The following is a 26,293-nucleotide window of genomic DNA, read 5'->3' on the forward strand; positions in this document are numbered from 1 at the left end:
CCCTAGAATTCCATGTAGTTTCATCTTCAGCAGCTTCACTCCTCTATTAGTATGAATCGCTCACAATCTTACCTGATCATGGAATAAATTAGCTTCCCATTGTTCCAGGCATCAGTCAATGACAGATAAACTGCGAATCTTAAATGTCTCATCCTTTCTTCCGTGGATTAATTATAGACCTAATCAAGATCCCAGTTAGACTTGAAAATTTCCATTCAGCATGCAATTACTCAATCTGTTATTGCTGATAACAGTGTTAATTAATTACCTCAAGCATCTGACATGTTGAAGGCAGAATTAGAATGTGACAGTGTTTTTCAAGGTTACACCATTATTCACTGCCTAATTTGGAGCTAACTAGTGCAAACTGTTGCATTTTTCATTCAATAAACAGAGATATCCTCTTCTGTGATAAAGTGCTATTGATTTCTGTCACAATTTCTGCACACACAAAATCAGATTAGAAAGCTGATGAAATTGGAAAAAAAATCTTTCTTTTCTCTATCTGTGTTTTTTCCCATTTGTTCCTCTTTCAGTGCAGATGCATGCCATGGAAAAAGGTCTAGATATTGACCTGCAAATTCAGTACCATGCAGAACAGATAGGAATGCAAGGGGACTGAAGAGGAGAAAGATAACTTGCTTGACAAGGGAAAAGGCTGTCTGATTGTCAACCCACCCCATCCCCCTCCCCTTCTGACTTGATTGTATGTCAACACCCTATAGAAGAGCCATTCAGATTGATCTGCTCTATAAAGATAATTTGTTCCAGCAGCCAGACTTGATAGGTACTTGTTCAGAGAGGCTTGTCCACAGAGACTAATTATTCTCAGCTGCGTATTGATCATTAAATGTTGTGTTTGACTGCTCAAAGAAAAGTTCACCAAGTCTTAGCAGCATTCCACAGTATGCATGCGACAGCCAAAAATTCAGCAACGCGTCAATACGATTACCAGTGGTTTATTGTTCCCCTCAAAGATACACTTCATATGGAAATTGTCATCACTCATCTTTTCAGCACCACCGATCTTTGTTGCTTCAGGTCAGCTATAAACAGTTAATGAACAAGAAGACTAAATCTCAATTAAATCAACAAAACTGAAAAATATATGGCTTGTAGAGGAGGCTGGGATGGTGGAGGAAGCTGTGGTAGTAAACGCTCTTAATTTGAACCTATCAGCAGGACAAAGTTATAGTGGCCACATTGTGCACCTGGATGAATACTGTATGTTTGTATCTTACTAGTCATCTGACAGCAAGTTAAGCATGAGGAACAGCTGATAAGCTGATACAAGCCCAACTTAAGGCCTCCGGCTGAACAAACACTAATTTCCATGTTTTGTTTTCCCATCAGCGGCCTACTTGAACACAGGCATCATCCTGATGAATCAAGGACGACTAGATGAGGCCAAGCGCACCTTCCTGACCTGCGCTGACATTCCAGATGAGAACCTGAAGGACCCCCATGCCCACAAGAGCTCAGTCACCAGCTGTTTGTACAACCTGGGCAAGCTGCTCCATGAACAGGGTCACCAGGAGGTATACTGTACAAATACATATTTCACATTTTGCTTAGAAAATCTTTAGAGGTACACATGGAGTTCATGCAGTTTGACATTTTAACATCAGGGTAACTCCATGGTACTGCTGATGGGATTTCATTTGATTTTAATTAATTAGTTAATTTAAATGAATTAATTTTGATTCATAATGTTGGAAGAAGAAAGCTAATATGGAATTTGTCAATGATAACCATGGCTTGCCATCATATGGAATAGACAGAATAAAACAAACATTCTAAAATACACAACATGATCATGGACTATATAGATGAATTTTGGACCCTCAAAATGAAAACACCTGTGTTGATTTATGTGTTGTAGTTTACATTCACAGATCTAAATGACTGTCAGTGGCTACTTATTAGGTACATTAGTAGACTAGCAAATTTAATTAAATGTACTGAATATAGCGGCTGAACCGAGTGCTCAAACCCTCTAATGTTGCTATGGTAATCAGTGTCAAAATCAGTATTCAGAGGAAATCAAAGGCAAAACACTGACAATGAGAATGAAAATGGTGCTTCTCTCTGGCACTTAAGTAGTCTCTAAACTCCGACATATAAAAAACAATGAGGGAGCATTTCTGCTTGTGCATCACTGCCATCCCATGCGCATGAGGGTGTAACAGGCTTCAGCTCAACCCTCCACGCTCAAAGCTGCTCAACACACACTTGCTTGTTGGGTTCACTTTTGAGACTATATAGTTACAGTAACGGCAAAGTCTATAAGTAAATAATGACTGCAAGTCAGATAGCTTGTGTTGCCCTGTACATCCTCTCACTGAAGTTTTGAATATTCCCGAGTAATGCTCACTGAATTCACAAAAATGGTATTTCGGATAGCCCTAATTTTGCAACATATCTGAAAATACATTAAAAACAGCACCATTTCTAACAAAAGAGTTTCTTTACATACAGAGTATGCTGGAAACTGTAAAACCATAGTGAATTGAGATAAAATGCAGACAGTTGCTTAAGGAGCCTTTGGGGAACACTGAGAAAATGTTCACTTTTATATGGACATGTTACAGAATTGCCTGTGACATTGGGGCTCAGTGTTTTGGGCAGATAATCTTTTTTCTAGGCTTTTTCTCGCAAATTCACACTCTTTCATGCCCCTGAAGACCTACTGTGCTGGCTAAAGTAACTGTTTTTCCAATGCTGCACATTTATATTGTACACAAGCACTGATGCTGCTGATTCAATCAGGACTGAAGCAATGCTACTGCAGATTCAATAAAGGCTTTTATAAATTGTTGATGTGCTAGAGAAGGAGAGGAGTCTTACTTCGTCCGACCTCTAACCACAACATTTCCTTCAGTGGTAAATTCGTTCCAGCTTCATCTACCATTTAAACTCCTAGGTGAATTGCTGTACCTCCACACTATACATACCAGAGTCAATATGTGACACCGCTCTAGTTGTCTTAACAGCCGTGACATCAACGATAGACCCTTTCTGCTTGACTCTGTACCAACCAGCCTCCTGGCGACCCCCAATTCCACGCTGTGTATTCATAGTGTCAGGGCCCTGGCTGCAGGGGAGGGATGACTAGTTACTCTCTGCTCTCTAATGCGAACATCCCCCACCTTCTTTTTTTTATTTGTTTCATTCACAGGAGGCCCTCACAGTGTTTAAAGAAGCAATACAGAAAATGCCAAGACAATTTGCACCACAGAGCCTCTACAACATGATGGGTAAGCGCTTCTTTTGTTTCAAGACCTAAAACATAAGATCAGTTGTTTTTAAGTGCATGAAATGTCAAAGAGAGCGGACCTGGACTCGCTCACACTGAGTGTTGAGCAGGGATATTACTTTTGGAAATTTCCCCATAAGCAGCTATGATTGTACATTGCCATAAATGATTAAATGTTTTCATGTGTAGAAAAGTAAAGGCCAAACATTACTCACTATGCCTAGTGCTGTGAAGATTCAGAAGATGTTCATTTATTCAGATTTCCAGTCAGGAATCCTTAACCTGTAAGCCCTTGCTTAATGAATATGAAGAATGAAATCTCCCTCCTTCCCTCTGTACCCTAGTGTTTAGGTTAAGTCAGTGTCATAATATGCTGCAAAAACAGATTGTCTAAAAAACGCATAAAATCTGTGTCAAATAGTCATCAAGCAAAAACCAATTTGTATCCTTTAATATCAGTGACATCCTTGTTTGAGAAATTTAATTTGAATTAATGCTGTTTTTGACAAGTAAGCTTTACAGTATCGTGTTAATTTGCTTCTCACTACAAGAGCAGCCCAGCTTGTCAGATTGCAGCTGTAGAACAGCTGCTTGTAGGCTCATTATATCTGCTTTCTCTTCGCTTTTTTTCTGTCTCCCTCCTGCTTTCTTTCTTTCTTTCTCACACACACATACACACACACACACACACACTTTAAACGTGTCTGTAATCCAGACTTGGTTGTGCCACAGGTTCGCTTATGTTTTGGCAAAATTCAGTTTGACAGACTGACCGAGATTATGTCAGAATGTTGATGAAAGCTCCAGTCACCACTAAGGAGCAGCGCCGTGTCTGTAATGGAGGCACTGAGCCAGAGATTCGTGATTTCTGTAGCTTAGCGTTGTTTCCTCACTGAGCTGATTTGCACATTTGGCACACCTGGTCATATATATTTCCAGTCTCGGTCACTGTGCAGTTCTCATGCAGTTTGTCAGATGCCAAAGAGTAGAAGCTTTCATCAGAGGCAGACCTGGGTGGTAATCTGCACCCTGCCGGTCTCGCTCCAGCAGTCTCTGGTGGGCTGAGGAATGTTCCACTCTAAGGAGCTGGTTTTCGATGTCACTTCTTATTGCACGTTGATGTTTGTGCTAATCTCATACAGAGGTCTGCTTCCAACAAGGCAAGACAAGCATTTTGGCTGCTTTTAAACTCATCAACAGAGAAGAGGTCATGTCAGAAAAGACATGTACATGGAAATAATTCAGTGCCTTGGGTTGGTGGTAAATCTCTGAAATCCAGATAATGCTGTCTATTAAACACAGATGATTTATTAAACTTAAGTTATTCACCATTTTTTCTTGTCAAATACTATCAATTTTAAGTTGGAAATGACAAAAGTGACAAGCTGGCTATGGAAATATGGAAGTACTTTAAAAATATCTCTATATCGCAGCAGCATGGAAACTGATTGCTATCAAACTTGAAATATTCTCTAATCCATTATTTTGCTTTATTTGATGTAAGCTGTTGAAAGGGAAATTTTTGATAATGTAGCTACAATGTCATGGATTTCCAAACGCTTAAATCTGAAAGGATGTACTGATGGATATCATCCTGCAAACATATTCACATATATTGTTTTACATCTCTGGGGAGGACGGAGGTGGTACAACTGGTGCTTTCATTTTTCACAATAAAAGAAGGTTATATCTTAACTTTGCTGTCTTTTACATACCTATGTGGTAAGGGGTATTGATACACAGCATCATACACCCCATTCACAGTAAAAGGAGAAAGTGTGTTTTCAGATTGTTAAAAAAATCTTGCGTTGTGATTATATGTGTGACAGCTGTTGCTTATCACACTTTCCTAATCCCCACGGGATCAAAGTTTCAGTCCAATCTAGCCTAAACAACTTGTCCACTCATTTGAAATATAAACCGTTACTGAGTTCAAGTGAAATTTTAACAACTGGAACATATTCAGCCTCTTCCCCTCAGTACGTTGATTTTTAACGGTGTTGTGTCCAATTACCAGCTGATGTTGTCAAATTCTTTCAATAATACAAGTGTTATTGGAAGGCTATGAAAGAGAGGTTGATGTTTTTTCAGATGTTAGGAGGCAGCGGGTCAGGGATGATGGTGGGGGAGGTATCAGATGATGACTGACAGGTCAGGCAGAGTAAAGGAGTCTGTTATAAACTCAGTAAAATTCTCATAATTTTATAAATTACTGAGCTCACCTTATTTCACATTTTAAGAAATAAAAACACCTTTAATGACTTAAATGTTCATTACTTGTTGGGATACTGAGGTTTACTGCTATGAAAGACACGGAAGTAGGTGAATTGCAGTATTAACGTAGCACTTAGTCCAGTGCCATATATACAAATGACAACAGCAGAGATACAAATATCAAAGAGTACATCACAGAGTACAAATATCAAATAACATGAGGTCTGATGTTGGATTTCATGCCTCACTGGACTGAAGTTTGGTCTCACTGTCACTGGAAACCCTCAGCTAAACAATGGAAAGGTATGTGATGTCTTAACCTTTGACAGCTTGACCTGTGACTTGACCCTCATTTTGCTCTCATAGGGGAGGCCTACATGAGACTGAACAAGCTGACTGAAGCTGAACACTGGTACACAGAGTCCCTGCGAGCCAAACCGGACCACATTCCTGCACACCTCACTTATGGCAAACTCCTGGCTATGACGGTAAGACTTTTGGGTCCTCATCCCTTTGAGACGAGACTGTTACTTTTGAAAGGACAAATACTTTCTTCTACAAGTTACATTGTTCATAAGAAACATAAGTCTCTTATGCTTGATTCAATACACTTAGTGCTATTGCTGCTACTGCCTGGTATGGTATGACCTGAAGGTTGTAGTGGCTTATGTCGGTGGCAAACTTGTCAACAAACGATCTTTGTGACATAGCTGAGCCAGTTTACAGTCTTGTGGCCCTTGTTCAATGAAAGTCACATAGATTTGCTTTAATGCAGTAACTTCACTGAATGAATGGTCTTTTTGAGACAGAGAAAACTCATGAACTCATTATTTCTAAATATCTTTAAGGTTTTGTGCTATCACTGAGCACTAGCTTCACTTGTGCAGCTCAAGGCTAAGTGCCATAAGCTGGATTTATGCTTCTGCATTAAAGGGCTACCTTGTACCTGCAGTAGCTACATGGATAGGTTCAGAGGTTATGCCATCACATAGCTGACATGCTGAACTCTACGTGTCTGACATCACATTGTCCACCTTCTTGCTTCTCTGAGCCAAATCTCATTGTCTAGTTGTGCTCTCTCACTTCTTTTCACTCTCTTTTATTATACACTTTCATCTCTGCTGGCTTTAAATCAATTCTCTCCAACTCATTACTGATGGTCGTAAAGGTCTTGAGTCTCAACAGTTAATCGATAGTGTGCGGTTCAAAGAGAGGGAAAAGACTGGAGGATGGTCAGCATGAGAGAACAACTCCTCTTTGCCATGGCAATAGGGCTTCTCTGTCAAAAATCTTGTGTTAGACACCCTTCTTTAGTGCATATAACTTGTTACTGTGTCTTAACAAATAGCTGAGAAATAATTGACAGCATCACAGATAAGTATTTGGAATGTTTGCAAGTTCGCTCAGCAAAATAGAGAATGGAAATCTCTAAACAGTGTAAACAAAGAAATCTGTATTTGCCCAGTATTTTCCAGGACAGCAGAGACAATATTTTCAGGGTCACACAGCTGACCTGTGTTTCGGTAACCAAAGAAACTGCTGTCTATGTTAGAAGGTCTCAGGAGCAGAAGAAGTTTCCACAATCCCTGAGTTTATGAGAAGGTGGTCGTGTGGTCGGGTCATACAGTCATTTTATTTGAAGCAGAGCTGACCGAGAGGATCAGCTAGCGCCGAAAAGGACTGTCAAAAGAAAAATAAACAAATTAGAAGAAGAGTTGCACAGAAGGTCAAAGAAGGGTGGGAGCCTTAATGAAAGGAAGTAAATGTGTTCAAAAGCCCGGAGCTGTGGGATCTGGATTTCCACAGAAAGGCTTGAGTCTTCCCGGCCCTGTCCCTTTTCATTTCCTTTATGGAAACAACTTCTTTTCATCTATATTCTTTCCAAAATTATTAGTCTGTGTGCCTCCCAAGTCATATATGTAGAAGAATTTTACTTGCACATCATTCAACTAAATTTGCTAAATTTAAAAGAAGTTTTTCCCAGCACGTCCAAACAGTAATAGATTGTAAATCATTGTGTGTCTAAATGAAACTGAACTTCAGCACCATGCTAGATTGATTTTACCTTTGATAGTCACTCTGATGGTCAGCTTAAAGAATGGTTCAGCTCACAACATAGATGGAAGTTGCTTGTTTAAATGACATGAATTCCTCTGTGTACAAAGCCACCAGACATCCAAAATGACCCGCAACCGAATTCTGTCAGCAAGGACAGTGAACAACACAGTTCTTTAGAGAAGTGTTAAGACTTGGTGAAGTGGATGTGGGGAAGCATTCAATGGGTCATGAAGAGAAATTCATTTTATTTTAGAAAGTGTTATTGCTTGTGGTGTAAAGTAGACCTCTAACCAGCAGGGATCTACAGATCTCTGAAGGTGATAGATGGTATAGGGGTTTTGAGCCTCTGTTATCCTGTGACTGGAAAAAATGCCAAACTTGGTTGTGTGGACAAGCTTGGAGCCTCTTTATTCGTGAGAAAAAAAGTTGAAACAAAGAAGGTTTTTTTTGGTTGAAATGTGTTAGATTAGATTGTTCTAATGTCTTTGAGTTAGGATATAATTTAATGTATGCTCTTCCTGTTGTGGCTATGGTCTCTGTTGATGACAACAGCATTTAAGTTACCTCCACACTCCCTGTGGCACGACTGTGAGTGATGAAGATGCTTCAGATACTGTAAGCGTTTTGAGGTTCAGATGCCTGCGGGGGAGCGAGAGCAACTGCAAGATGAGGCTTGGAAGCAGGGTCAGAGAAGGGTGAGAGGAGGACAGTGGAGCTGAGTGGGTGGCTGAGGCGCAGAGAGCAAAGAGATGGTGTGATTTGTGGATGATTGGAGGACCAAATAGGGGAGGAAGGGAGAGGTAATCACACAGATCAGTATCACCCTCCCATTGTGTTGACCCTTCTGAACCTCCTCTGACAGTCCGGGGATCGGGATGTGTTTCAAGCTCTCTGTATACACAGCAGGTCAGGGATGGACATGGTCACCTTGATGCTTGCAATATTGAGTTCAGTCATATACTTGTCATTTCCTCAGCTAATACACTGCAGGCTACGTTCATAATCACCTCGGTGTCCACAGAGCCAGAGCTGCATCTGCAGTTTATCTGATGATATAGGGAGAATTGAATGTGTTAGGCACGCTCCACGAAGCTCAACATGTGTGTCACAAAAGCTGACTACAATAAGAAGTGGATTTATTGAGAGGAAAGTTTGAAGCTCAAGGTGCATTTAGTTCAACAAAGAAGGAGCACTCATTTCCCAAAATATGGACATTGACAGCAAGCAAGCTGGCTGTGGGTTCCATTGATCCTCGTCTTTGTCAGTTCGACTGGTTGCCTTCCATTAGCACTCATATCAGATAGAGCAGTTATTATTTTTTATTATTATTTTTTTGTATAGGTTCCACTTTAGGAACAAAACTCTTGGGCTGCAAACAACTAAACAAAACTGAGGTTCATATTTCCAAGAATCATCAGGATCTTTTTGGCAATACCTTTTATTTACCAAATACCCTCCCAAGTACTTCAGCAGTACAGCTGTGTGTATAGCTAATTAATAAAGGTTAGCCTGCTAACATACTAATAAAATGCATCGTGATATGGCATTGTCATCGTGAGCATTTTAGCGTGTTGCTCAAAACGCAGCTTTGTCTAAGTACAGCAGTTGCAGACTCTTGTCTTGTTTGCACACATTAGAGCTCTCCACAGGCCTAAAACTGAGACCTGAACCCGACCTGTAGCCGTAACTTAAAGACCTGATCCAACTGAATCTGAAAGTTATTGGCAAATTTAAGACCCAGCCCAAGATCCTGAACACAACTATTCAGCTTCATTTTATCTAGCATCTGCAACACATTGGCTATAATCTTTCTCCCTCCTCTCATGGGGCATTTCATATCTTGTTGCAGCACACAACAGATATGGACGCAGAGGACTGATACAGTCAGAGAGAGAGAAAGAAAGAGAGAAATTTCAATTAAATTGCATTTGGCAGTGGTCAGACTTCATCTGTCTGGAGCAAAGGTTGGATAACAGAGTTTTAGCACAAACCTTTGCTGAACAAAAAATGTTGAAAAAAGAAATATTAGGCACTACGTGGTGGAATAGTTCACTTAAAGAGACAAACACCTGCAACAATAAAATAACAAGAAAGTCATCAGTGCTGGTTAGGTTTCTTGATTATTCACAAAGACAGAAGAATCCAGAAATGTGAAGATGGAAGAGAACACAGTTGCCAGTAAGTAACAGAACAAGTAGGGTGACAAATTGCCTGCCTTGGGATTAATAAGAACTTTTCTTATTAAATATTTCTTTGAACATGGGTGATGAGGAATGAGCAACTTGTTACTTTTTTGAAGTCCTAGCTCTTAACTGCCATATATCTTGCTCTGGACATGGTATCCTTTAATACACTTAGACGTCTCATCATCTAAATCTTCCATCCACTCACGACTGCGACTCATTTAAGTGTGTGGAAGCTTGATTCTGAGGTTTAACAAACGGACCTCTGTTATTGTAAAAGCAGCTGGCCATCAAACATACACATTCCAACTTCTCCGAACACGAGTATAAAAATACACAGAGATCATGCTTTTCAGACTAGAGCTGTGATCACTACTTGGACACAATCAGTTCTACTAAACATGCAAATAGTACATGCTTGATTTTCAACAGCATCAAGGGAAACCCCACTCAGATATTTACTTAAGAAAATTATGTATTTATTGAATCCACAGTTCTCTGAAAATGTATACACTTGACTAAGTAAACAGTCATTAATGCTACACTGTGCTGATTGAATTTGCGCCCATTCTTCTTTTTGACTAAACTGAAGTAAATTGCCGTGTTTCAGACTGAGTTCATATACAGTATTTCTTATGGCTTATGCAGTTTTTATTTAATTATTCATTTTTTCATTTCATCTCAGACCTTTATAGTCTTGATACAACTCCAGTTTAAAAAGTATGTTAACATTGATTTAGAGGCATAATATATTAATGGAACACACACACACACACACTAATGGCTGGCTTTCTAATGCTAAAACATCAGCTTTTATAGATGAGTGCACATTGTTAATTGTTGATCAGATGGCATCTGGTGCCCAACTGAGGGCAGACATGTGTCGAAGTCCCAGCTGGCACTGTCACTGCCCAGCTGCTCTGTTCTGTTTGAGCTGCAATTGGTTATGTGTCAAGGTCTTAAGGACCTGAGGGAGCTCTTGAGGTCCACAGGGTTTCAGTGATGCTTCTTCGCGTCATAATAGACTCACTCTCCCGGTACGGGTTCTTTTTATTTGTCTAAAGGATGGAACAGCACTGTACGCAAAGATGAAATCCTGTATGCGTGCCATGCATCTGTATGTGCTTATGTAAACCTAAATATCCCTACAGATATATGATCACACTCACCGTTTCTTGTTCAGTCTCTTTCCTCTCCTCTCCTTTCCACCCCCTCGGTCCATTTCCATCCACTTCTCTCTGTCTTGCTTCATAGTGGTCAGGCCACACACATTGGCAATCTGTGGTTATGCTCTGGAAGTGTTATTTGCAGAGATAAAAGTGTGTAATGAATGACCCTTTGCCCCATCTGGTGCACTGTGCCAAGCATGACAATGTGCACTGTGACAGGACGACACATGAGCTTGAAAGAATAACACTAGTGGTCCATGTGTTTCATGTCCATTTATTAAGATTTATTGTTAAAGTAGGCCTGCGGTATGGAGACGGACATTAGGTACACTCAAAGGTATTTTGGCCCTTGAGCTGAGTGTGGTGTTTTTATTATGAGCAGTTTTGAGAAGAAGTTGAAACAATAATGACACTGTGCTTAATCCGTCTCTCTCAGGGGCAGAAAACAGAAGCGGAGAGGTACTTCCTAAAGGCCATCCAACTCGATCCCACAAAGGGAAACTGTTACATGCATTATGGTAAGCAGAGATTTTTTATTTTTTTATTTTTTATCTTTCAATTTGACATATCCTGACTTTATTCTTGCATCTTCCAGTATTTAATTTGGCAATTCAACATAAACATGCTGCACTTATGTGCACAAAGGCAGGAACTTAGACACCTTGTCAGGTTTTTCAGACAACAGTTTTTGGCTGACCTTATTGCCATCGCTCTTCCTGCAGTCAGCCATGGTGTCAGGTTGTACGTGGTTAGTAGAGGATCGCAAGAAGAGTGGACGATTTCCTCAGATTGTTCTCTGTGATTTGATAGGAATATGGAACGTGACAATTTCAGCGTCTTTCATATTACAGTATTTTCCTTGTGACTCGACATGACTCAAGAATTGTTGCATCACCTATTGATGTAAAATACTGTCGTAGTAAGACTGAGTTAGAACAAGCTGACAAGTTCATTACTTCCTTCAAATCTTCATTCAAAGGCATTTATGATAAACACAAGCTAGGTCACCGCTAGCTTGTGTTTGACATTTAAAGCGATCAATGGACAGGGTTAATGGGGAGTTCTTGCATTTTCTCCAGGTAGTGTATGTCTAAGTTGTCATATGTAAAGGTTAGGAACTGTATTGATCCACACAGAGAAAGAGTGTTATTGCAAAGGAAAAGGAAATTATATAGAGTACATATATATGGTATTGATAGATGATGAAGGGTGAAGCATCCACACTACCTTATTTTGGTTCCCAGATTCATATTTTACAGTTTATCACAAAAGCAAACACAAAAACTGTGTTATGTACTGCTGGATATTAATGATTTCTGATTTGTTTGTTTGTTTCCACAAACCCCCAAACTCATAAGTTTCCCACTGTTAACTGGCCAAGATATGATCAGGACCAAACCTTCCAATATTCGCTTAAATACCACACTGTCACATGATGAATTACAGTATCAAAGTCTGTATACACAGACCACCTATGTAAGTATAAAAAATATCACAGGGCACTGGCATTTATTGATACAGGGACTGTATTTCCTTTATTACTCGGAGATGTGCTTTGATTTAACATGAAACCTCCATAACTGTAGAGGTGTTTAAGCCTGGAGCTATTTTACACTCAGTCATGGTCTGAGATTTACAGCTGTCTGTCACCTCAGGCCTGTATTCACGTCTTCAGTTTCATCCACAGTTATTAAGGAAAATATGGTTAGGCTCACATAGTGGTATAGCATCCACGTACAGTAGTGGGTCTAACCAAAGTCAACAGGGTATTAATCCTTCTCTAAACCTGGCCCACACCAAGGGGTCCACCCTCAGTTCATGGCCTTGTGAGGCGGGTCTACAGGGGTTGACCGCCAATGCAGCCACACCTGTAATAAGACACAAAACTCCTGCGAGAAATATTTTTAAAGAAACAGATCTAACAAGCTAGGCTAATATGAACAAATGAGTCTGAGCGATGGCCAAAGAGTGATGGTATGTTGTACTCATATCTAGTGTTTCACCATATTATTCCAAGGGCAGAGCAAGTTGTCACGTCATCAGGGCCAAAAGCTACACTTGCGGACAGTGTATCCCTATGTGCCTCTGTGGGGATCCCACAGCATTTTAACAGCAGTGCTGATCTCTCCTGCCCTGCCAGGTCAGTTTTTGTTGGAAGAGTCGCGGCTGCTGGAAGCGGCCGAGATGGCAGAGAAAGCTGCGGGCCTTGACAGTGGGGAGTTTGATGTGGTCTTCAGTGCGGCCCATATGCTCAGGTGAGTGTTTGATTAGATTTTGATTTTTATATTATTATTATTATTTGATCATTTCCATAGCCCGAGCACAAGCACAAATATATTTCTTTATTTCTGTCTTTGTAACTGAGATGGGTGGGCCACAGTTTTCCATGGCTGAGTAGAAAGGAGGCTGTGTATGAGAGAGGGAGGTCTACTGTCTGTGTGGTTTATCCAGGGGCTTACATTACTCGTCAGCCAACGTGATTTACTTGGCTGTACTCTGTAATCCTCTCCTCTCACTGAAGTGCCAGTCCAAGAGCTGCTGGTTTGTCTTAGCGTGCTGTGCAGCTATGTATCTTCATATGCTCTCTCTAATGCTCTCTCTTTACTTCTCTCCCACTCTGTCTCACTCTTTTTCTGTTGGCCCTGGCTCATGCTTAAAAGTCTGCTTCCAAGTCATTGCTTGGTTCAGCCGATGCGCCTGAGCGGCAAAGCTTTAGCAGGCCCACAAGCTGTCGTGCTTCTGAAAACATGCCATGAGTAGAAATTTGTAAATATAGACCTGTGCCAACTTACAGTATGCTGCCCCAGTGACTGAATGAACCTACACAATTATACAGGACAGCCCAGTGACGAGGTTTGCTTATTTAAACACATCACGTGTAAGGGCTTTTTAAGATTACAGCTACCTGCTGAAAGGAAATTGTTATACTTAAAAGTAATAGTATGGAGCATATGCTTATTTTCTTTACTGCAGAGTTACAGTTGGTGAGGAAAATCAGTACCACTCTCATGAAGGCACAGGAGTTCATTAAAGTCATAAAAAAAACCTAAATGTGAAAACGACATGTTGAGTACGAGACTTCACATCATTTAACCTGGAACTGGAAAAGAGTTCAAATCGGCCTCCAATTGTAACATCAAGAAATTAAGAAACTGAAATCACGAGTTGCTGACAGCAGCCCTATTTCCCACATGGTGAAATGAGCTACAGAGGGATCAGCAAACCTGTGGTGAAAAGGAGTAACATCTTCATAAAATCACTTATAATTCTGATAAAATCAACTCAGCTTACGTAACAGACGTAAACCAGCTGCTGGCTGTACCTTCATATTAACCTACAGTCACAAGAGTGTCTAACTATACCTCTAAGACCATTAACCCATGTTATGACTCAACAGAGTTTGGTTAAGCTGCTGCTGATGAGCTACTCAAGGGTGCAACATTGCTACACAGCTGCTTTATGCATAGCTCTTCCCCCTACAAGTCTGATCTCACAGGATCTTCACCACCAACAGCTTCCAGTATTGAGAGCCTCTTCCAGGGTCTAGACCCCTGGCAGCTAAAGAGAGCTTCAAGCAGCGCTGGGGCTGAACTTTTCTCCGCCTGCTTGGCATGGGGTCTCACTCCTCCACAGCTCAGGCTCTTTATGTGTTTATCTTGGACGTAGACATGGAAAGGCCCTCGGTTGGTGGGGACACGAGTGAATCTACACAGGAGACGGGCAGAGATTAAAAGGAGGAGCAGACACTGTCAGATGTGCAAAAGTATTTTATTGCTCTCTTGGGAACTTGGTTTTCAACCATTTTACTTTATAATTTCTTTCTGCCTCCTTTGAATTTTTTTCAAACTCACTTGATTTCATAGTGTGAAAGGTTGGTTAATGGTGAGGCTAACTGGGATGTTGTGACATGTACTTGCATTTAATGTGTCACATATTGGTAAAGGGGAAAACCTGCACTGTGACATCATACAGTAACAGTAAATCTGGAGTTGCTCACAGATATGACGGGAAATCCCATCTCACTGTAAAAAACACAAAATAAGCAGGTTAAGCACTCATAGTTCACCTCATAGATTCCCATCCAAAGCATGTGTCTTATATAATAATATAATACACCATATCTTTTATATTACTAGCATGTCATGATATTAGGTATGGCAATTTACACATATTTGGTTGTTTCAAATGCCAGATTTATAACCTGGATTAAATTGATAACCTTGAAATTGTAATAAAATTTAAAAAAAGGTAGCAAGTTACATTAGACGTACTGCGCATACAGTACTGAGGAAAGATGTCTGTGTTCAGCATAGCGTTTTAACAGAGCAGGTCTGTCACTGAAAGAAAAATGCAATTCTGTGCATGAGACAGATGGGACAGCTGCGATTTAAGCACAAATATCTGGTTGTTGTTGAAAAGGCAATTTGTTCATTTAGTCATTAGTAGGCAACAGTGTACACTTCTAAGCAGTACTGTCAGTGCTGTGATTTGTGCACGTCTGGGGTTAATAAACCAGCTCTAGACAACAAGATGTCAGGGTAAAAAGATCAGTGGATGAGTTGCTGATTTCCTTTCCTCTAGGGACTTTAGTTCATTCATTTCTATTCCATTTTCCCATCCCACTCCTTCTCTTCATTCCTGTGTTCTTGTAGGCTCACACTGACTCTTCCTTGGGTTTAAACCCAGGCAGTGGTTTACATTCTTGGCCTCCATTGTCTTCTGAACTCTCAGAGCCCGGAGTCAGACAGCACTAGGAGGTCCCACTGCTGCTTTGGCGATGGTGTGGCAACTGTCCAGTTCTCCTCTGATAATGTGTTTATAAATGTGATAATGATATTATAGAATTAGATTTGTGCTTTTTTTTCTCATAAGGTTGTGCTTTCTAAATATTATGCTGGCAAACAAACATATGGTTGTGGTTGGACATGAAACCCACATTTATAATCTCAGGACAAATTCAGCAACTCAAGTCGGTGTCTGGATCGCCTCTGGAATGTAAAATGCTTCTTTGGAACAGAGCTGGAAAAAGTCAGTTGTACTAAAAAAATAAACAGCGGTGGCACATTGTTTTCTATATCTGAAGAATGTAAGTGGATAACAAGTTGGAAAACTAAAATCTTCTGAATGGATCTTTTAAGGTGAAAATTGTGTTTTTTAGTCATGTTAGTACAACTTTAAGTATGGCAGTGTTGGCTGGTCAACCTTTATAGTCACAGATTGAAATAGACGGCAAATTTTGCACAAATATTCATGGTTCCCAGATGATAAATCCCTTTGACTTTGTTGATCCCCTTTTTTTTATCTAGTGTCACCATGAGATTGTCATCTGTCAAATGAAATGTTACAATAATGTAAAAAATGACTGGTGGTGTCTGACCAGATACCTAGAAAACTATGTACTTTGTGTTTAGTGCAGTTAGCAAATGTTGCCATGAATGACAGCCATGGTAAAAACGAAACCTGCTAAACCTCAGCATGTTAGCAAGCTGACATTATCATTTTTCTCATCCTGCCTAAATACAGTCTCACCGTGATTCTAGCATGACTGTAGACTCTCTGTCTTATTTTTTTCTCACTTATCCTAATAACTGTGAACTCATGTTCAAGACACCATTACTGGTGTTTAAATATTAAATGCCTTTTATTATGTCTTATGTAGTAAAGAGTTTCTAGGGATCACTATTTCACTTATGTACATCCCCTGGACTTAAAAGTCAAAATAAAATTTTATCTTTAAGATAGGAGTTAGACTCTGCATTTAAAGTTTCACCATGTTATAGATGACTGAAAAACATTAATTGTCACATAGGAACGCATAAAACAGGGTCTTTTAAACTAAACATAAATACCATGCGTTTGCTTAGACCACTGACCCAGTAATCCTAAAATAAAAGCTTTGCCTTTTATCTGGAGACATATGGATGATGATCCCTTAATATACTGCGACAGCCTAAATGAAACTGTGGTTCCAATAGCCTCGCTTCCTTTGATCATTACGACTTAAGGGGCTCCACAGCCTGCCGTCGTTGACTCTGTCCTTGACTTTGTCAAAGTTAAATTGTTTGCAATGAGGCAATTGTTACCATCAGTGAATAGCATGCAGCTGCAGACCATAAAGGTGATTTTTAAGATAGCAGGGTATTAATAACAGGAAGTGTCATGTAACAGAGGAGCCCCAAGTTTGCGTGTAACAGTAGGCAGAGCAGGAGGTTATGAAAGAAGATAAGAAGCATTATATAGGACATTCCTCCCTTGACTCGAGGTTTTATGTCCTCAGGAACAAAGTATTTCTGGTTCCAGGGAGTCATGCTGACAAGCCATCTGCCCAAAAAATCCTTTTTGTCGCAGTGTGGCATATACAGCATGTTTTGATGCATCTGTGCCATCTACTCTGCTGTCCTGGTTGTTATGATAGGATGATTAAATGACTGTATGTTTCCACACTGTTTGCATTCCTTCAGTGTCACAGTATCCAGCAAATCAAACCACAGTCTTTCCCACTAGCTGTAAACCGAAATGTTCAGTGAATATTCCTGATCAAGTTTGGTTTGATGAGTTTTTCTCCAGCACCCAATAAGCCAAATGTTCTGACCTGAAGGCTCAGCTAAAGCAGAAAGTGCTTGCTGTGCACTGCTCAGCACAGATGTTATCGAGTGAAAGATGCTATCACATGAGAAACCTGAAGGAGACTGGATCAGCTTCTCTCATCCTTCATGCTGTTCCCTCCTGTTATTTTGTCAGTGACCCCTGAGTGCCAGTAAACACACAGGGTTCAAGGCCTCATCCGATGCCAGGAGCAATAAAGATGAGTAATGATCGCCTCTCCCTGTTTTCCCTTTACAGACAAGCCAGCCTAAATGAAGCAGCCGAGAAGTATTACGGACAAGCAGCGAGCCTGAGACCCAATGTGAGTACAAACGACAACTAGCTAATCATCCTTATTACAATTTACCCTGATGGACGCAGTGTAATCACAGGCTGGGTGGCTTAATGCCCAGTCTGCCTTGTCACAACAGCCTTCATTGTCAGTGAATCTCAGAAAAATGAGGGCTGGGTTTTTACCCAGCTCAGAGGTTTGTTTGTGTAGCATTCATCACCAACTTCAAAGGATGGGCCAGGGTAAGAAGATTGAAAAGAATAATGATAATAGCGCTTGGTCAAGGGACTTTGACGTCTTGAAAATGAATGGACTCCAGTCTTTGCGAGCTTTGACAGGAAGGGGTCAAGTTGTTTAAATGAGGTCAGCAGAGCAAGCGAATTATGTTTGGCATGTGGTCATCCTGTTTGTTCCTGTGTCTTGATTAGAAGAAATCGGTTCAGGATTAATGATCAAAATATATCTGGACAGTGTAATACAGACAATAAAGTCTGGTTCTGCATGCAAAAACCCCAGTATAATATATACAAACAATGACAAACATGAAGTCAAACAAAAGTTTGAGTATAACAAAAGGATAGAATTTAAGATTTCCACAGAAACCATGAAACTGAGTTCCTATCCCCTTTGTTGTTCTCAGAGTTGATGTAGTGTTTAACTTCTGCCAAAGAATTATTGTCAACATCTAATTAAACCCAGATGTAGAAAAAATAATGTTCTCATTGCTTCAATTCAAACTCACACATAAAGAGTGAAAGAGAGCCATAGAGTTTAAGGTGAATTGTGGGAATGTTTCCTTTGATTCTCCCTTGTAAGAAACTCAAACTTTACTGTGTATTGTGAGGACCCTCTCGCTGCTCACTCTTTTCACTGTCTACAGAAGTATGCAGAACCTTTGGAGTTGAAGTAATATTTGGAAATCAGAAAGGGGCAGTGTGTATTTTTGACATGATATGATGTGGCTCATAGAAACCTTTAAAGCCACAGTGGCCCTCAAAAGAAGCTAAGCAGCTACTGTTTCTCTTGTTCAATCCCCTGGTCATCAACATCAGTGACCTATTGGATAAAGAAGATGCAGCAGGCAGTGCTGTTAGCATACAGACTGTAAACTTTAAGTTCATAAACAACAGTGTGATATGTGGATAGGCTCTGCTTCCCCCCATAAGTCACCCTGAGATCTAATGGACTGTTCACACATATGGACAGACAATGGCTGCTATTTATTATAAGTGGCACCTGATCAACTGGTCCATCAGAGTAAAGTGTGTAAAGTATGTGCTCAGTGTAAAAATACCCACAGGGCTACAGATTTATGAGAGCCCAAAACCATAAGTTAGCGAGCCAGTTCAGCCAGGGCCAGAACTCAACACACACCAGAAACTCTGGTTCACACTCTTCTTTTTCTCCCGTTGTCTCTGTACATTTATGAAGTCAGCAGTCAACAGTACATAAACCGCTGATAGTAGGTAACTTTGAGTCTTCGACTTTTTTGACTTGCACAAATGGCCCAAACAAAGTAAATTTTGCAATTTTACTAAATTTTACTTTGACTTTTTGTATTTGTACAAACATACATTTGATGTACACATCCAAACACAGAGGCACTTGTTTGCTCTTACTTGGTCACTTTTGCTTGGTTACCTTTTTCCCATTTGTATTTCTTGTGGCTGAGGTTCAATTATAATTTAGCATCTTCATCCATCTTCTTTACCATTAGCCTTTGTTCTTTCCGATGTGACTTGACTTAAGCCATGTACCCTGTCCATCTTCATTTGTCATTTCATGCTTTACTGCAGCTTGACTCTTCACTCTCCAAAGGCACCGGTGTTTTATATTAAGCACATATGTTTGCTCGCTCCGAGTGAGAGAAGATGATTCCATCCATTTAAAGGATTAGTCCTACAATTTCCTCTATCTAGATGAACTAAGTCCTATTGGATGCTTGGATTGCTTTGGTCGATCTCTGCACCCTATTTGTCCTTTCAAATTTTCCCATTCGATGTAGAGACTCTTTACCAAAATGCCAATCTAATGTCATTATGGTCAGGTCCACCTAGCTTTACTTTTTGCTCTCACTCTTTATAGCATATGTTTCTTTACGGTCTAGGCTAATATGCTCCACATCTGGCCTTGCCTCTGCTGCTGCATGCCAATTTTGGGAAGGGTAGAAGGCAAAGAGGTTACAGAGCAGCAGGAAATGAGGAAAAAATGAAAGCTTTTGACAAGGGAACATTTTGCAGGGTGTTGCAAGTGTTGCAAGGGTGAGGTAGAATGCTGGAGTAGGGGTATAAATCACAAAAGTCTTAGCATGTTTGAAGTAGAAGGAGAAAGACCTGAGTGAGAAAAGGTGGGAGTCTACAGGGAAGAGGGGAAGAAGGAAACTAAACTTAGGAATTGATGTTCTGCATGGATAGAGAGAAAAAGACCTTTCAAGTCTCTGCTGCAACTGCACTGAGAGGAAAACCAGGAGTCAGTAGTGTGGGATTTTGTCTCTTTAGGTCAGCTTCTTATACACTTTCCATCTCGATTTGTTTCCCCAGCAACTGGACAAACATTTTCAGTTTCAACCCTCAAAACACATTTAAGAATTGTGGTTTCATGCCTCAACCAGATCCCCATTCATCTAAAATCTTCTCTTTTCTGAAAAGATGTTTTTGTCCCTGGCAAAATCTTTTAATCTTGATAACCATTTTGCTTTTTCAGCAACATTTGTCATCTCTAAGGGAATGGGCTGAAGAGAGTAATACAAGAAGCATGTTTTGTCACTGAGACATTCCTGTGTACATTTGCCAGTGATCAAATCTATACATGTGATTAGATGTATAGGCAGCATATTAGTTGACTCCAAGAAATGTCCAATTTATTCTGAGTCATATTACCTTATGAACTGACTGATCTCTTAGGAATAGACTGAGGTCAAGCATAATTTTCCCTTGAGATGGGTACGTCTCCTCACTCATCCTGTTGGTGTCCCAGACACTGTTTTGAAACCTTACAAACAATAGCGAGTCATTTGAAGATTTTTTGCCACAGATTTTGCCTCTTAGGCAGCATGCAATCCAGATACTATTTTACTAGTTTATTATTTAGCTGTTTATATGCAAAAATTGATCATCAACCAAAGATAATGCAGAAAAAGGGATTGGTCTTTAAAGAAATAAGTGAAAGATTTTTGTTGAGTTAAAAAGTTCATTGACTCATAGACAATGGAAATGGTAATTTGAATTGATTTTTTGTTGACCATCTTTAATAGAATAGTGACATTTGTGGTATAACAGTAAATGCACACTTTTGTAACCAAACCTATGCCCTTGACTGAGACTAAGGAAGAATTGGTATTTGCTTAACACTGGATCCTTACCAACTGCACTAAATGGCATTAACACTAATTTGCCAATATACACCCACTTGTCACTTGCATAGCCCCTTCACTGTCACACTAAACTGTATCCATATGTATAAACAATTATATTTCAGCTGGAATTATTCTGAGATGTAAAAAACCGTAACTTGCAAATTGATCCCTCAGCGTTATTTTGTGGTTTAACCTCCAAATGGTGGGTCAAACTGAAGGTAATTCATAGCGCAAACAGCCTCAGAATTACCCCAGCCATTAAAGTTGAAAACTCTGGCTGCTCCTGTGAACAGTAATTGAAACACAGAGAAAAAAATTTGTTTTGCTGGCAGATTAATGTTACTGCACAGTATGCAGGGAGTGTAGTGAACTGATGCTGAGTAACTTTAATGCTGCACATTTGGAGTCGGTAAGCAACAGTGCAAATGCTAGTCAGGCCATTTTGGTCCAAGGCATGTGTAACATATTTTATATGTGTTGAGGAGAAAAGTGGCTCCTCTCTAAGGGACAGTAGGATTATACCAGAATGTCTTTGATTTATTCATTAATTTTATTCTCCCTATGAGAGAAGCAGCACAATGGGACATACTGTTCGCATTGAAATTCTCATGCATGGGGCATCACTCATCCACCCTTGACACTGGAAAAACAGAGAGATGTTTTGAGAGTTTGTGAGTGTACTAGACAAGGGTGGAACAGTCTAGCAAAGGAGAATGGGTCACACAACCTCCACAATGGGCAAAGCAAGATAAATGGCCATACAATCTGAGAGACACTGTCAATGCATGGAGAGCTAAACCTTGAATATGCAGACTCACAATAATGCATGTACAGCATGCATTATTAAGGGTCAGAAAGTATGGTTGCCTGCCCAAGTGTTCAAATACATAACTTGCAACTCAGATTTTGTTAGATGTCGATTTACTGCATATTTTCATTGTAAAGATAAATCTATTAACTGATTTGGATCATTTTTTTTATGAAAGAGCCATGCAGGATATGAAGCTGGTTGTTTTTAAATTTTTTTTAGATGCTATTATATTTTATGATGCTCTCTCTGTTTTTCTCTAGCACTGCTGTTGTCATGAATGGTTCCTATTTTCACGCAACGCTCCTGACGTTCTACAGGTTTCTTGTATCGTTTATAGAAACAGTATTCTCTCATGCTAAGTATTGCTCTGAGAATTGCTCTTGATTAGTTAATAGGCCATGAGATGGAAATTAAGTCTTGTGGAACAATTCATCATTAAATGTTAAGATGCCATAATCGTGTGCCATTCCATGTGACAATGATGTATGAGGTGATAATTGTCGTGGAAAAAGTCACAAACGGTACAGTAAAAGCACATGATTGGCCAGTTTTACTGAGACTGTTTTATTTGAACATTCCTTGTTTCCTAGGAGTTACAATTACAGAAATTACAATGGTCTCAAGCAGTAAAACAGTAGCTTCACTAAAGGATTAGACATCTTTTCCACAGTTCAAACTAAAATGGAGATCAGATGTGGCCCCTCCTTTGGCCTGGATACATGTTCTTACTGTGATTGCACCTCGGACACTTTTCCCGTACTTATGTCCTCATGACTCACTCGCCTGTCTAACTGATGATGATTTTTACCCCTTGGCAAAAACAGGAATATACAGTATATTCATCTAAACCCACTTCAAAGTGGTGGTTGTTCCCTCTGACACGACAATACACAGGGACACACAAAGCAGCACGGTCACCACACTCCAAACACAGTCTGGGTTATCTGACAAACAGGAACCGATAGTGTGTCAGGGTCTGCCATGTCGACGACCAAATGTTCTTTTACAGTGACTGTTTTCTTTAAAAGGACAAAATGATTGTTTGTTCAATAACTTTATGTATTTATTCGCCCATTTTATACTAAGAATCCTAAAGCTCTGACTTTCCAAACAACACCAAGTTTGTTTGGAGCAGCCCAGACAACATTTTATTTTATGTGGCTTAGTGGTATAGAACTTTTATGGTATTTCATTCCTTGCTAAATTATGTATGCCTCCAAAGTATGAATAGAAAGACATCATTTGCATTATTCATCTTACCAAACATCCACTCAGAGCCTTTGATGCTCTGAATTTTTCATTGAATAATTCTCTAAACAAACAATTGGTGTTAAGTAAATAACTCTTTTTGCCTGTATATCTCACTCTGCGTTCATACTCATTGTACCTACTTCTCAATAACAGGATTGAGTCTTGTGCTGCTATTCTTGGACAGAAAAGACAGTGGAACAAAGCTTTAAACTACCCTGAGGTGTACTGAGTATGAAACTGATCTGACCCTAAAATGACTAAGATCTTCTTCTTTTGGTTTCAGTATCCTGCAGCCTTGATGAATCTGGGGGCGATCCTCCACCTCAACGGGAAACTGCAAGAAGCTGAAGCCAATTACCTCCGAGCACTTCAACTGAAACCGGATGACACCATCACCCAGTCCAACTTACGTAAGCTGTGGAATATCATGGAGAAACAGGGCCTGAGGACCTCAAGCCCCTGAGCTCAGCCTGCCCGCCTACCTGCCATCTGTACGCCAGACCTGGGAGGAAAGGACAGCCTACACGTTCTTTGTTTGCTCTCGTCACTACGAAGAGACAGAATAGACTTCGGGAGGTTGTTTGCACAGAGAGGCCATGGCTGTGCTGCGCAGCCTCCCTAATAACTTCTGAGCTCTACATACACCTCAGGCCAGCAGCTTTCCTTAGGAGCGTTGCTCACAGTTTGGCAGGCACTACATGGGATTTGGACTCTTTAGACCTTTCTTCAAAATTAGTGCTCTCACAGGAACCACCCTTTTCTCTGTTTTTTCTTTTCCTTTTTTCTTTTATAAATAGAGCACTTGAACCTGAAGTTAGATAGGTACATCCTTCAACATTTGTGATGAATTTGGGTTTTTTAAATGGGCAATTGTAGTTCAAAGTGGTGAATTTTGCCTCCAAGCAGTGTGAGACAAACTATAAAAGAGAGAAAAGAACCTCAGACAGCTGCACTGAGGGTCTTTTCCGTTACTGTTTAATGAAGTAGTTGATTTGATCAGATGCTCCATCTTGATAATGAGGCAATATGAAGAATTGGATATCATCCAGAAGTACCAAATTACTAATTTAAAAAAAAATCTAGTTTAAATCACTAAAATCTACAGTCACAACCTCAGTGGGTCACTTTGTTTTGCTAATGAGATTAAACACACTTCATAATGAAGTCATGAAAATTAGCACCATCATCGCAAAACCATTTGTAGCAGATGTCCTGACATTTGGCCAAATCTTGAAAAAGGGAATTCAATTTGTTAGCCATCATAGTACAACAATGGCCTCTAAAAGCTCCATGAAGGCTGGATTTTTGCCAGATACAGTATGTTTTGTCAAAGAACTTCAAAAAGAAAGGAAATGTGACAGGAGTCCTCCTGTCACATTGCAATGCCTTATAATAAAAGGTGTGAATCTCCTTTAGCAGAGTACAGTAGCATACAGCTGGTGTTTTTACCTCTACTGCATCTTATTCTGCACTGGCAAATAAATAATAATAACAGTAAGAAGCTATAAATGGAAATTTTAAGCTACCTTCCTGTGGAAGTCACAGATAACAAAGGCAGGTACAGTAGTTTTGGTTACACCATTTCCCCACATGCCTGAAGCTTTTACAAATGAGTGTGCGGAACTGAAACAACTGAAATTTATTCTAACCAAATACGAAAGCTATGCCGTTGCACACCTTTTCATCACAGACATAGCACATCCAAGGGAAATGTTTAAATGCCTGTTGTTTTTGTTGGAATAAAACTAATTACGTTGTGTTTGTAAAAATGAATACTAATATATATGCCTACATTGTGTATAGTATACAGAAAACAATGCAGCAAAAAAATGCAGCCAGACTTAAAGTGGAAGCTCAGATACTGAGCAAGTTTGTCTCCTTACATGAAGTATTTCCCATATTGTCAAAACTCAGTCTTATGATCTCATTTTGTATATATTCTGTGTAATTAACATGTTTATTTGTTTGTTGTTGTCAGCATACAATAAGTGCAACGGCACCTTCCCAGAATTTAGATTATGTAAAACATTTGTGATCATTTGTTTGTGATTTCCCACAAATCTCCTGTGCTATCTATGTTCTTAGTTTATGCGTTGTTATTGCTTTATATTATCTCAGTAACGGAACCAGCTGGCTCTGTGTTTTTACATGTAAAGCAAAGGAAGTTAGTAGATATGATGTCCAAATACAGTTGCCCATTATGGATAAACACAGTGAAACACCTTCAACTGAAGATGAAAATATGTTGCAGTCATATTGCATTGGTGTCAACACTCTTCTGCTTTTGACACTAATTGTCACTAGTGATATGTTCAGTCAAATAGTTTTGACATTCATTCCTACCCCACACCTCACATATAGTCAAACAGCGTGCTCATTTCGTCTGTGTGTGTGTATGTGAAGTGTTTACGAATAAACACTGATCATTGTTATTGCTTGAGTGAAGATGTAGAAAAAAAATTTTTAACTCTGTGTCTCTGCTCAGGGATCTCAAGCAGTGAGTTATTGCAGAAACTTGTTCACAGAGCATTTACTAAATTAAAGATTTATTTTTGAAAGTTGTTGTATTTGTATAAATTATCGAGATTTGTAGCCTTTTTCTCCTTTTTGTAATATAAAGACAAACAATGTGCCAGAATAGACTTTTTCTTCCAAATGTTGCTTTTTTTCCCCACAATAAATTTATGGTGTTTCTGCTTTTGTTTTGGTTCCTGTGCAGCAATTTTTGAAGTAGATTGCATTTCAGATTTATTTATGGATTTAACATTCTCAACCATCCAAAAATACACACATCATCCTCACACTGTAGCAACATCTACAAGTGAGATTTCCTTTACGTACATGGGATATCATGCTTAATGGGGTGGTCTTGCATGCTGTGGAACAGGTTTTACAAGGCATTTAAAGTTACCCCCTGCTAATTTGCTAAAATGTGTCATAAAATCAACTCAAATGGATCTCCTCCACTTTGAAGTTTGAACAACAAAGAGGACATGTACGGTAAATATTCCCATATGGAAGGAGTAGCACAGTGTCTACATATGGCTGGTGTGTTTCGATTACAGCCGCCCCCACAATTCAGACCCCGCTGACAAGCAAAAGGCCCTTCCCTGAGAACG

General features: G+C 39.8%; 1 protein-coding gene across 1 annotated transcript in view; it reads left to right on the forward strand.

Annotated features, from left to right (window-relative positions):
* tmtc2b (transmembrane O-mannosyltransferase targeting cadherins 2b) overlaps positions 1–25,876 on the forward strand; it is a 90,210-nt gene extending 64,334 nt beyond the window's left edge. The window contains exons 6-12 of the mRNA XM_046394034.1: positions 1,354–1,538; positions 3,179–3,257; positions 5,837–5,958; positions 11,317–11,398; positions 13,021–13,135; positions 17,724–17,787; positions 23,458–25,876. Of these exons, the coding sequence (XP_046249990.1) occupies positions 1,354–1,538; positions 3,179–3,257; positions 5,837–5,958; positions 11,317–11,398; positions 13,021–13,135; positions 17,724–17,787; positions 23,458–23,637 (827 nt within the window). The 3' untranslated portion in view covers positions 23,638–25,876. The remainder of the gene's footprint in view (positions 1–1,353; positions 1,539–3,178; positions 3,258–5,836; positions 5,959–11,316; positions 11,399–13,020; positions 13,136–17,723; positions 17,788–23,457) is intronic.
* The last annotated feature ends 417 nt before the right edge of the window (positions 25,877–26,293 follow it).

Source organism: Scatophagus argus, chromosome 7 (genome assembly GCF_020382885.2).
Source record: "Scatophagus argus isolate fScaArg1 chromosome 7, fScaArg1.pri, whole genome shotgun sequence".
NCBI classification, from domain to species: domain Eukaryota; kingdom Metazoa; phylum Chordata; class Actinopteri; family Scatophagidae; genus Scatophagus; species Scatophagus argus.